Source organism: Stegodyphus dumicola, chromosome 8 (assembly GCF_044657685.1).
Source record: "Stegodyphus dumicola isolate Sdum_Otavi_A_Nest chromosome 8, ASM4465768v1".
NCBI classification, from domain to species: Eukaryota; Metazoa; Arthropoda; class Arachnida; order Araneae; family Eresidae; genus Stegodyphus; species Stegodyphus dumicola.
In genome coordinates this window covers 89,127,423-89,140,641 of record NC_140775.1, presented here as the reverse complement: position 1 = coordinate 89,140,641, position 13,219 = coordinate 89,127,423, and the positions used below count along the sequence as shown (strand labels likewise).

General features: G+C 30.6%; 1 protein-coding gene across 1 annotated transcript; it reads left to right on the top strand.

Moving 5' to 3' along the window:
- Nucleotides 1–409: 409 nt before the first annotated feature.
- On the top strand, nt 410–11,996 carry Svip (small VCP interacting protein). Its single transcript, XM_035370656.2, has 3 exons — nt 410–568; nt 7,149–7,313; nt 11,102–11,996. Exons 1-3 carry the CDS (start codon nt 509–511, stop codon nt 11,114–11,116), a joined length of 240 nt encoding a protein of 79 aa, XP_035226547.1. The 5' UTR covers nt 410–508; the 3' UTR covers nt 11,117–11,996.
- Nucleotides 11,997–13,219: the final 1,223 nt, after the last annotated feature.

Genomic DNA, 13,219 nt, shown 5'->3' with positions numbered 1-13,219 from the left:
CTTTTCCTTTTTAACAATGAAAAGCCCTTCGATTTCATGAGATCAGGACGCTATACAACTTATTCTTAAATAGGAAGCCAAAATTTGTAAATTGGATTTTTCAAGTAAAATTCCGTGCATTGCCAAATAATCCGCTTTTTAAAATTTAGTAACACAGCGAGAATTTACGCCTCCTTGAAGGAAATCAAACATTTCGGAAAAGCGAAGCAACTCCATTTTTGAATGTACGAAGTCAGATCACAGATCAAAATACCGGTTTTTATCCGCCACATTAATGTGTGAAAGCACTACCTATAGGTGAATTGAATCTCGGATAGACTGCCTACAAATACTTTTGGTAAAATTGCAACTTTGGTAATTTTGGTAGAATAGCGTGCCGGAAAGGGTTACACACTTCAACTCCAACTCCTTTACGTTGGGCTGATTGTTTGTAAACAAGTGCGCAGGTGTTTTTACATGTGTTCAGTGTTGGAAATCTGTTTTAGTTGGATTTTAATTTACTAAAGCTATGGGCGTCTGTACATCTTGTTGTGGAGATTCAGAACCACGTTATACAACACCGAGTAAAGTAACTAATCCTTCTGTCTCATTTTTAATATTTATATTGTCCAACCGTTTTTTTTTTTTTCAGAAATAAAGGCACGTTTTAAATTAATTTGCTATGTATTCTATAAGTATTGACCTCTTAATTTTGCATACTTTTGTGTTTCAACGTAGTAAGTCAAAATATAAATTACATCATTAGATATGGCTGACCATTCATGTTCCATTTGAAACTTATTACAAATAATTGTTTTTCCTTCTGTTTATAGAATAATATCGTTTTATTTATTTTTTGCATTAAATGATGCTATTGCCTTTGTTTCATATTTGAATATGTACTGTAAACTACAATGCAAACGTTAGTCTTTTTCGTGTTATTATTAAGTTTACTTAAATGTTCCATGGAAACATACATGAAAAAATGATTTCCTTTTTTGATAAACATGTAATTCCAACAGATAAAATTAGGGGTTAATTTTTTCATGTGTATCAAGGAAATCTGTATTTAATGCAACATATTAAGACAAATAATGTTTTGAACTTGTTTTAAAATCCACTGTATACAACTGGTTCTTATATGAAAACTTAAAATGAGCAGCATAAAATTGAGCCAACTTATTTTAAAATTTTTTCAATTGATTTAATGCATACTGATGAATGCTTTGTATATTTATTTCTTCTTTGTAATCAGCATTCAATACACTCCTAAAAAGTTGCTGTAGATTTCTTTTTAAGTACAGTATGTTTGACATTTAAATACTAGTTCACCATGAAGTTCTATACTTGATTAGTATGTTGTACCCTGCTTCCATGTCATCATTCAAACTTGATGTACAATTTTCATTTTAAAATTTAGATTAGTAATTAAAATTGAGGTTAGACTAAGTATTGTGTTCTTCATGACAGTGTATTTCATTTGCATAGCTGGAGGGGAAGGTCATTTTTTGGGATGGTATTGTTTATGTTAAACATATAGGGGTTAGTCAAATGGGTGTTTGGAGCAAAAAAAAGGCCTGGGATTTATTGGATTATAGCAAAACTTACTACTTTTATCTCTCTAGGGGTAAGCATGACTTTAGAGGATTGAAGTTATTCACTGACGGTTTAAAAACTGGAGAAGTGACTCATATCATGAATACAATATTATATTCCCTACATTACGTATAAGGCAAACCCATGAGATGAACATGCAGGTATGATATTTTTTGGGATCTTATTCCAAGTCAAACTACCTGTATTCAGCCATTGGTAAAAGTATAGTTTAGGGTACCCCTTGGGGTTTTTTGGCGGTACATGGATACCGATTTTGTGCAATTCTTTGACTCGTCATTTTGGCTTGCGAAGCGGCGATTTTTCCGCAAAACATCGCCGATACTCAAAGCCAAAATAACAAGACAAACAATTGCACAAACATGGTATCCATCAGGGCATAGCTAGAGGGGAGCATCTGTCCCCGGGCGCAGAATCCAAGGGATGCCAAACTGATGTTACGACATTTTAGAATTAAATGTTTTCCATCCTTGACGAGCAGTAGGGGGCATGAAATCTTCAGTTGTCCCTAGGCGCTGAAAACCCTAGCTACGACTCTGGTAATGTACACATCGACTTATTTTCACTTTAAAAAAAATCCCCGAATGGCATTGCACACTCCTTTGACTTTATCCATGTACACGTCAACCTATTTTCACTTTAAAAAAAATCCCAGAATTGCACAAACTTGCATTGCGCACTCCCTTTACTTTGTCCGTGTGCACATCGATATATTTTCACTTAAAAAGTTAAAGGAGCACCCAATTCTACAATATAGACAAACAAAAAAGACATAATCTCAATAAAATACATTTTAAACCAAACAATAAAATAACATAAAATAGGAAAAACATGTTATACATTTAAGCACTACCAAAAGTAAATATTCACTTACCATGATTTTCGAGTTCACTTCGTACACCCAGAGCCACGTAGAAATCAAAATATTAATCATACTCAAATGACTTTTTTTCAAACCAGGCACTCTTTCTGATTGAAGGCTTCCCATAGTGACCATCTGAACCTTTCTTCCTGCAAACCCATTCAAATCTATCTAAACGGTTTTTACGTTCGCACATCCTTCCTACATACAGGGCACTTATAATGGCTACTAAGTAAACCTTCATTTACACAACAGTCAATTAAAGCTCTTTTCCCCTTTCGCTCCAAATCGTACAGAAACTTCAAATTAATACTACATTCGGCCGTTCTACCGTCTAAAGAATCAAACTAACACACACCACAAAAACGCTTACAAAACATCCCATGATTCAAAATTTTCCAGAATCATGCACCCGATTACATCATAATAGGGTTTCCATAACATTCAACTACTCAGGCTACCATAAATGAAAGAACAACTTGGTGATAAATCAAACAACAACTTCGCCATAATACAAGGGATACCTTAAAGTCTACTCTACCACAGCCATTTTTATCCACTCATTAATTGGTTAAGTGATGAACCACGAGATGTCATATAATAGAACTAAGAAGATAGCTGTTTTCACTTTGAACATGCTTTCTTACTTGATTGAAAAATACAAAAGTCAAATTATGATAAAAAAAGGAATAGTTTCTAATTGAGAATTTTTTTTTTTTTTTTTTTTTTTTTTTACTGCTTGGGAAGGAACAACATCCAAATTTCAAAAATGCAGTTCCCAAATATTTTATTATTATTGTGAGTTTTCCTCACAAATGATGTTTGTATTATTTGTTATGGGAAGAATTTTTATAAATGCAAATTAGTTAAGAAGTATACAAGATCTAAAAATGAGTACCTTGTACTAAAGAAATTGTACTGTATTATCTGTGGAAGAGCAGAGGTGGTACAGATTGGGCATAAAACACTCCCTGATACATGAATTCATGGTAGCCTATTTGCTAAACCAAAATTAGATTTCCAGTTTTGTTATTTAAAAGTATGCACTCAAGATTGTGATGATTTAAAACAATAGAGCTTTCACAGTTATGGCTACAGAGAAAAAATTTTGAAATTTTCAAATGGCAACACCCACTTTTTTTCTGTGCAAATTGATCAATGCAACAAAAAACCACAAATGACTTAGAATGATACACCTATGAGAAAAACTGCAAACGTAAATCATTTGCAAAGAAGAACATTTTAAAGAGTTAATCATAATAAAAGAGGTGACAGAATACACGTGGGATATTATTGACAATAATGATGAACATAAGATTGTGGGAGGAATCTGTATAATTTCATCTTTTATGGCATCTTTCCAATCTGACAGCTAACATTCATGTGTGGTTAGCAAATACTGAAAGAGCATTTACAGAATCACCTCATGATAATCAGTTTTAATGACCACCGTGATTCTCTGACCTCACTCCGATGGAATTTTGATTTTCGGATTATGTGAAATCTGATAAATTTTTAATATTTATATTGTCCATTTATTTTTCAGAAATAAAGGCACGTTTTAAATTAATTTGCTATATATTCTATGAGTTTTGACCTCTTAATTTTGCATATTTTTTGTATTTCAACATATTAAGTCAAAACATACATTACATCATTAGATATGGCTGACCATTTATGTTACATTTGAAACTTATTACAATTATTAATTATGTGTAATTTTCAGTTCGGTTAGAGTAGATTTAAGGGTGCCCCTTGGATTATCGCTGTTTTTGTTTCATTTATCGTAACCTGAGCAGTTGAATGTTATGGAACCTCTATTATGACATAATTGGTTGAGTGATTGCGGTAATTTGAATGATGGGAAAAGATTTGTAAGGACTTATGTGTATGCTGGTTATTTTGTGTTTTACACAGTAAAATGGCTGAATGTGGTAAAATTTGAATTTCTGTACGATTTGGAATGAAAGGAGAAAAAAGCATAAATTGACGGGTGTGTAAATGAAAGTTTACTTGGTAGCCATTATAAGTGTCCTGTTTGTAGGAAGGAAATGCGTATGGTCGAACGTCAGAGGATATTTTTTACTCTTATTTTTTGAATTTATGTTGCAACAACAGTATACAGATAATTTTAGGAAGTTTTTGAATTTATGTTGCAACAACAGTATACAGATAATTTTAGGAAGTTTTTGAATGCTGTTGAGAAATTTTGTTTGACTGAAGACATGAAAATTTGTAAAAGTTTATATTTCCTTTGTGTAGTGCTAAGATTTCCTTTTTTATGTTATTTCATAGTTTGATTTAAAATGTAGTTTATTGAGATTATATATTTTTTGTTGGCTGTTCTTTTGACATTTTAAGTGAATATAGATCGATATGTACATGGAAAACGTTAAGGTAGTGCACAATGCCTAGTTTGTGCAATTCTTTGTTTTTTTAAGTGAAAATAGGTCCATGTGTACATTGATACCAAGTTTATGCAATTTTTTGACTTGCTATTTTGGATTTGTGTAGCAGCAATTTTTGCACCTCAATGTAACCAAAGTCAAAGAATTGCACAAACTCGGTGTCCATGTACTGCCAAAAATCGCCAAGTGGCACCTGTAAATATATTTTTACCTTCAGTTCTGACAAATCTTGTGGAACTGATCAATTTGTACTGGAAAAAATTGGGTGTCGCTGTTCAAAAATATTGATATATTTCGAACTGTATCATGATATACTTATAAAAATCTTCTTGTTTAACAAATTGGTATCTTATGTACTTGCAAGTAACACCGGTGATGGGATTTTAAACCAATACGATATTTTATTAATAATGTTGAGTAATTGAAAAGTATCTACAAAAAATGTTGATTAAGTTTTATTTTATTATCTTATCATTAATGAGAAGTCTGCATCTGCATGTCTCAAAATCAGGTGTTCATAATTGGGTCCACATCCAGGCCTAGTTAATGAAAATGAGTCTTCAGTATGAGGAAGGAATGATATTTAGTCTTTGTGAACTTTAAAAATATAAAAACTTATTCTCATAAGTACGCATATCTTAAGCAACAGTAGCTATATTGGCTATATTTGCTGGGATATTTTCTCGATTCACATATTTGACTTCAGTCTGGATTGTAAGATTAGATAAGTTTGCAGAGTCAATGCAAAATATGATTTTCAAAATCATGAAATATGACTCCATAGTCTTCAATTTAGTTTTTAATATATAGCATTATAACACTGTCTTGTTTTCCATTAAATTTAGCTAGCTCATTTAAAATCAAATTAAAGGAGATACATAAGATTCTGTGGAGTGAATTAATTACTACCACTAGAATTTCTGAACTCTTAAGCACAGAAAAAATGACTACTTTAAATCTCTGAAGGTTAAATTAAAAGTATACAATATAAATTAACTAGTTATTTGAATCTAGCATAAATACAAAGTTCCTTCAAACTACTGTAAATTCAAAGAGTTTAATCTATTTTTACCAAAGGTTTATGAACTTTGCCTGCACTGCAAAAGAGATTAAGACTTGTAATTTTCCATCCTAACTCTATCTTAGCACTGTAATATTTAATTCAAGGCTAGCACAAGTTTTCAAGAGAGAGGAAAGCTTTAAATGCCATGTGCAGTTTTTCTAATTTAGTAAAACTGCATCCAGTTCAAATCTACATAAATTCTGGTTTCAGGAATGAGGCAAATAGGAAAAAAATTATTTTTATTATTTGGCAAGATAAGGGAAATAGGAAAGATGTAAATTAAATATTTGGTTAGTACTATAACTTAAATGCCACGGTATAGTAAAATTTGTTTTGTAATAAAAGTTGTTAATACTACTGACCATTTCAGTTATCTTGCTTTATCCTTGCAATTCTTACATTACTTAAATTTGATGGAAAATCTGTGAGAAATGCTAAATCTGTAAAGTTCCAGTATTTAAATTTGCACATTTTTTATCTTGCTTTTCGAGAATTTTTTTAAATCTCAATATCATTGCAGATATTTACTTCTACTTTAGCAGGCTTATATGAGTATGTAATAATAATTTTTGTTGTCCTTCAGCATGTTGTAACATAGGAAGAGATGCCATTTGAAAGAACTTTGTGTAATGGAATAAATAATTTTGAATACTATATCCATTATTTCTTTTGTATTTAGTCTTTTGCTGTCTAATAGGGGTGATGGAGTATGGAGCAGTATCTAAAAGAACTTAGAAAATCATTTTAGCATAGAGTTATAAATCCGTTATGTGGCCTTTTATGCATCTGCTCCATTTGAAAAACTAATTTAAAAAGTGGTAGTTTCAAATTGGAAAACTTTTAAATACTGATTATGTCTACACCTGTTGTCCTTTTTCTCAAAGAAATTATACCCAACATTTCATTTTTAGATGTATAATCTTTTCAAAACCATAAAAAAAAAAAGTTGTGCTGTGTCACTTATACCTGTAGGTCAAATTCAACTGATGATGATTACTTTGAGGATTAGCGATGATTATTATTTGTATTATGACTTTTTTCTTCCTGACTGTCCAAAATGGCAAGAACATTTTTGGTTACCTTGTAGAATATTTGGAGTGCATTCGGAGGGCAAAATAGTCAGTGGCATAGCTCTGGTTATGCCATTGATTAGTGTTATAAAAGGTTAATTTAATTTACATATATTGTTGGTGAAGAATAATATGTATTTTTATGATGACAGGATGAAAGACGACAGAAAATGATTGAAGCTGCTGAAAGGCGTCTTCAAGAACAAGAAAGAAGAGGCCTGAAGGAAGATGGAGTAAGACGTTTAGAACAAAGTAAAGAAAGAGCAAAAAAGATTGATGAAGCATTAGAAAAATCAAATTCAGATGGACCTTTAAGGGTAAGCTTTCTAATTTCATATTATGGAGCATTTTTATTTTGAAATACTTGGTAGGTTATCAGTATTTGTTGGATACATTTATGAAAAAAAAAAGAGAGCATATCTGTAAAGGTGTGTATCAGTTTTACCAGCGATTAATTCCACTTGAGTGGCATTTATTGCATAATGATATAGCAAACCCATAACCAAAATCAAGGAAAATCTTTTTTTCTTTGTGACACAAACTTGCATAATATATCAAGATTTGTTACAAATTATGTAACAAATTAAAAATGTTCAAATGAATTTTGGAGAAAAGTATATAATTTTTTAATGCAGAAATAATTTTAAGTTTTGGTTTATTAGAATATCGGTAGCTAGAAAAAAATGTATCAAAAGTGATTGTTAACTATATATACTGAAATTCATCTATTGTAATACAGAGGCTGTTCGCACATTTTTTAGACGATTTTGGTAAGAGATAATAAAATATCATTTGCTGCAAAAGAAGCAATTGCAATTGTACTATGTTTTTAAAAGTCAAAATTATCGTCTGTGGCTTGAAAGTTTTGTTTTTATTCAAAATGGTGAATTTAACAAAGCAGTGGTTCGAAGGCTACATTTACACTCTTTCCGAAGAGAAATATGCATACTCCGTTATCCAAAAACGATGTGAGAGTCATGGTTTTGTGACACCTAAAACATCGATAGGTAATATCAACAAGAAAGGAAAAATAACGTCAAATTGGAGCCTCAAGTGGGACAAAAATTCCAAACAAGTATCCAAGGAAAAAACGGACATCTTCGACTATTGCAAAGGTACGTTGTTTAATGTTAAAAGAAAATCCCCCTAGTCAAAGGACAGTTGCAAAATCATTAAAATGCTCGGTGTCCACTGTAAACAAAATGATAAACGTTGATTTAAATCTTAAGAGGGAAAAAACGCAATGTGCATCGTCTTCTTCCAAAGCATATTGCTCAACGCAGGACACGCTGCAGAATTCTATATGAGAAACACTTATCCAAAGAAAAATGGAAAACAATTGTCACAATAGATGAAGCATGGGTGTATTTAAATGATTGTAACAAAAAAAAAAAAAAAAAAAAAAAGAGGGCCATTTATTATAAAAGGGGAGAAAAAAATTTAAGTACATGGTTTAAAGAAACGAAAGTTTTTCTAAGGGACTCGTGATTGTTGCTGGTTTTTTATATAATTGCAAGTTAAAAATAAAGAGAGTGCAAAAAAATGCCAAGATTAACTCCAAATACTACCAGGAACATATTTTATCGCCAATTTTTCTGAATGAAATACCATCGCTTTACCCACAGTGCCATCAATCTGTCAGACTCCATCAGGACAAAGCTAGCAGTCACACATCAAAATCCACTGTAAATTTCCTAAAAGAAATGGAACAAAAAAATTGTATCAAAAGGCCATACCCTTCACTGATATCCCTACTAAATCTCCCGATGTGTCACTATGGATTTTTGTGCTTTCAGAAAACTGCATTACCCAAACGTTGTCCCAAAACCCTAACAGGACTATGGGAAGCTGTTCGGGAGGAATGGGATGGAATACCTCTTCTGCCACTTCAAAAGGCATTATTATCCTGGAAATTGCGGGGTCGAAAGATAGTTCAGAATAAGGGATGTCAAGTAGAACATTTAAAACACAAGAATTTTATGTAATTTAGTTTTGTGAATACAATATACATCGTCTAAAAAATGTGTGAATGTGTGTATTGACTTTTTGATATTAGTATGTTATTAAATCTTTTTTTTTTTTTTTTAAATGTATATATTCAAAATGGTACTAACAATTTTATAATTTTTTTGGTTGTGGATGTACTGAAATTTTTTCTGAGTAACTTAATTCAAGTTGTAAATTTCAGCATTCAATATTAGGGAGTCTTGGATAAAGTGGGCGCTCCAATGACTGAGTGATAATGTCGCTGAACACTGGTAGTTCATGTCGAGGTTCGAATCCCACGAACCAGCTGGCTGCATGGGCATTTTCCTTATGTGTAATGCGTATATAAACCAGTTTCCCTTAGAAAGTCGTCCCTCTCCTTAGGCCTCCCTCCCCGAGGCTTTGCTGTAATAACATAAAAAGAGGATTAAAAAAGTTTTATTATATGTGAAATGTATATTATGACACAATTTAAGTCGGCATATTTTTCTTTCTCCCCCTTGCACTTTCAATTTTTCAGTATTTTTGCCAACGTAGCATTTTATATGATCTTAACACCTTAAATTTTAATAACCGGTTTTCTTAGCTTCATTTTTCAATCAATCATTTCCATATTTTTAAATGTAAAATGTTAATTTATCACAGTTAAGTGTGTGGGGGCATTTCTTCAGATGTTTTCTCCTTATTTGGATTATGATTTGAGATGTAATTTTTATAAAGTTTTTACTAAAACAAGACTTGCAAACTTATTACTGAATTTTTTGCATATATTACTAAATTTTATGCCCATACATTTTTTTTTATGTGCTTATTCCAGATTTCAAAATTTCATGATTGTAGATACTAAAATAATAATGAGTAGCATTGAAAAAGAAAGTTTTGAGTTTTTGTGAATCAGCTGAATATTTAAGTATTTTAATAGCAAATCATATTATGGATATTTTAAACATAAAAAATCTGATTTAAAATTTTGTAGCAGCTAAAATTAGGTGAATAAAAATGTAATGAATGGTATATTACATAATCTAGTCCAAATTTGTAATTTTTTTTAGTGTGATGATTTAGAAAATTTGCTTTTATGTATACGTAGGCATATTGTGCTTTTAATATGGTTAAGAAATAGAAGTTTGTTGAAATTAATTAAATTTTATTTGCAAACTACTATTTTTAAAATAAACGTTGCACCAGGGCACTTGATACCCATGAGTTAAGTCTGCTTGAAATATACCCAATTTCAATCAGTGGCTAAAAGTTTGAACTATTAGTTATTCACTCCGACTTCTCTTTCTGATGAGTTCTGCTAGAAAATTGCGACAGCTTTGGTGTGCTGCACCATCTGATTCCATTTTACTATATTCACCCAGATTTATAAATTACAGTTAACGATTATAATTCAAAACAAGTTTTTTTAGGGTACTTTCTGGCAAACAGTGCAAAATATTTTTGCCCATTGAAGAAGGAAGACCCATGTTTTACCTATGCATAGTTTTTTTTTTTTTTTTTTTTTTCTCTCGTAAAAACTAAGGCCAAAACTAAGATTAGGTTTTGCCTAGCCTTGTGATGGTAGGATGCTGGTAATGTCACTTAGCGATGAGCAACATCAGTTCATTAGAAATACTGAAATATAATAAATAACAAGTATAATTGTTTTGCAGAATATATATATATTTTTATTAAAGTCAACCTTCCTTTTTCTAAGCTGATTTTAATGAAACCAAAAAATTGACATTTGTTATATTCAAACACAAAAAATTAGTGAAGTATTTACTTTTGGATCTAGGGTAGTTTGGTTTTAAGAATTTTACTTAATGAGAAAGATTTCATATAAGTATAAAATTTGCCAAAATAATTTCAATAATTAGTAATCTCCCAAAACAAATTTTATAAACAAACAAAAAAAAAAAAAAAAAAAAAAAAAATAACTGTCCTAGATATTAATATGCAGGTTCTTTTTTTTTTTGTTTTGCATATGTAGTTCGTTGGTCTATTTGGAGAAAAGTTACTGCTGTTAAATTTTATTTTTGTTGGTTTATAATTACACAAATTTTGATTTTCTAATTTATATGTTACAAACTTACCTTTACAAAGAAATTTATATATTCATTTCATTCTGTTATAGTGGCAAGTCTCCTAAGAAGCTGAAATTACCAGAATTTTTATTGTATCTGTTGTAAAGTTATGTTCAGAAATATTGTTAACATTGTTTACAATTTTTTTTATTGTCTATAATTCCAGTATTACAGACATTAATAGTCATCTGTAAAATTTTGATTTCTAGAAGATATATTTTTGCATATTAAAATTTTTTCTTTAATGTTTTTGCCATAAATAAGTTTTGAAGTATCTTGTCATTTCCAGATTGTAATAGCATACTTCAATGAATTTTTTTTAATATAAAACTAACGATTGAAATTTTCTCCCATTATATGAGATCTTTAATAACTTAAAATAAATGGCTTGAATGTAAATATATACATGTTTTACATTTCTTTTTAAAAACGGAAAAATTTGAAAAATCACATAGAACATGAAAGTGAAAAAATATAATTCACTGTTGTTTATTGATAAGTATTTGCTTTCAATAGTCCTTAAATTTATATTCCTGTATTCAGATAAAATTCCTGAATATTTTGATAATCTGTGTGTATATTTCGAGTTACATGAATAATGCCAGTAATGTTTACTAACAAAGACTATCATTTTAATTTAGGAACTTAAAATTGATTATAATTTTTCTTTCTCAAACATGTGATGTGACGATGAAAAATCATCTTTGCAAATATTTCATCCTTAAAATTTTTCCTATCCTGATAAACATAATATTTAATTCATTTGTTTATGCTTATTTTATTTCTGATGAATCTAATTTATAGTTCAAATTCTATTTTAAGAAAGCTTTTACTAAAAGCAAGAAATTTCGACACTTTTATTAATGCCTGCAGATTTTGAAAGATTAGTAATTTGTGATATTTTGTTTTGGACATTTTAATAATAAAGAATTTTAAAAACTTTGATATGAATTCTTTTGTTATGAAGAAATACTTGTACCGTTTTCTTTCATAAAGCGAGTTGCTTCCAGTATCTAAAATTTCTATTAAAAAGGTCTATTTTACTAAAACAGAATATACAGTAAGTAGTTTCTAGAAAATTTAATACATTGTCAAAGTAATTTTATAGATGTATGCAATAGAAAATTTCATAGACATTTGAGAGGTATTGCAGTTATCATAAATAGGTGTGTAATTTATCAAACTTATAAAAAGGAATATTTATTATCTTTCACACTGGGGGGGAGGGCAGCATTTTGGAAACTGCAGAATTTGAGAATCGCTTGCATGCTGCTCTGATGAAAGTGTGTTATGATAGACAAAATAGCATTGTATAAAATATGTATCATGAAAACCATACAGCTTTATAAGCTAGAGATGCAAGAGGTAAACACCCTTTTGTGGCAATGTACTTAGGCTTATCAACATGACAGCACAATGAACCTTAGTGTGTATGAGGTTCCACAGCAGATGGATGATGATATCGCCTATGCTCATGACTGTTCATCGATAGAAGATGGAAATAGCATGATTATTAAGAGGTTTTCTGATGAATGATTTTTCTTTATTTGACAGATAAACACTGGTGGATACAGAAAGAATCATTAGAAAACAAACACCCCTCAACTATCTTTGCCTCCCCCAGCTTATGTTCATCAAGTGTTACAGTTCATGACAGTTTCAGGTTCAGTACTAATCCTTGCAAACCCTCTTATACACACACTTTCCCTCTGGGAATACACATACTTTTCCCTCTGGGAATGATGGCATCTTACAGCAACACAGATAGGAATGTAAGTAGATGGAAATGTGAAAAAGACATTATTGTACTTCCCTGGCTTGCAAATTCTCCAGACTTAAAAACCCAACTGAAAATTTATGGTATAACAGACTGTTTGCTATATGGATCCTCAGCCACACACCTTCCAGTAGCTGTTAACTACACTGCAATCAAAATTCTATACCTTTGTGAACACTTTCAAAAACAGTTTCTCCAAGCCACTATCCATGTTAGCCACTATCCATGTTAGTTTTTCCGGACATGTGGTCACATTAATATGACTGTATATATAAATCTGTTATATATACACAAATCTGTCACTAATATAAATATTAAAATATTATGGTCTGTTAAATTAATATTAAATATTAAAATTGTTAATATTAAATATTATAATTCTGTCTACTAA

Bases quoted from the DNA above. Each gene is read 5' to 3' on its own strand.
- Svip (XM_035370656.2), top strand. From the start codon at position 509: ATGGGCGTCTGTACATCTTGTTGTGGAGATTCAGAACCACGTTATACA. The intron at 569-7,148 runs GTAACTAATCCT...TTATGATGACAG, and splicing joins GTTATACAACACCGAGTAAA to GATGAAAGACGACAGAAAAT.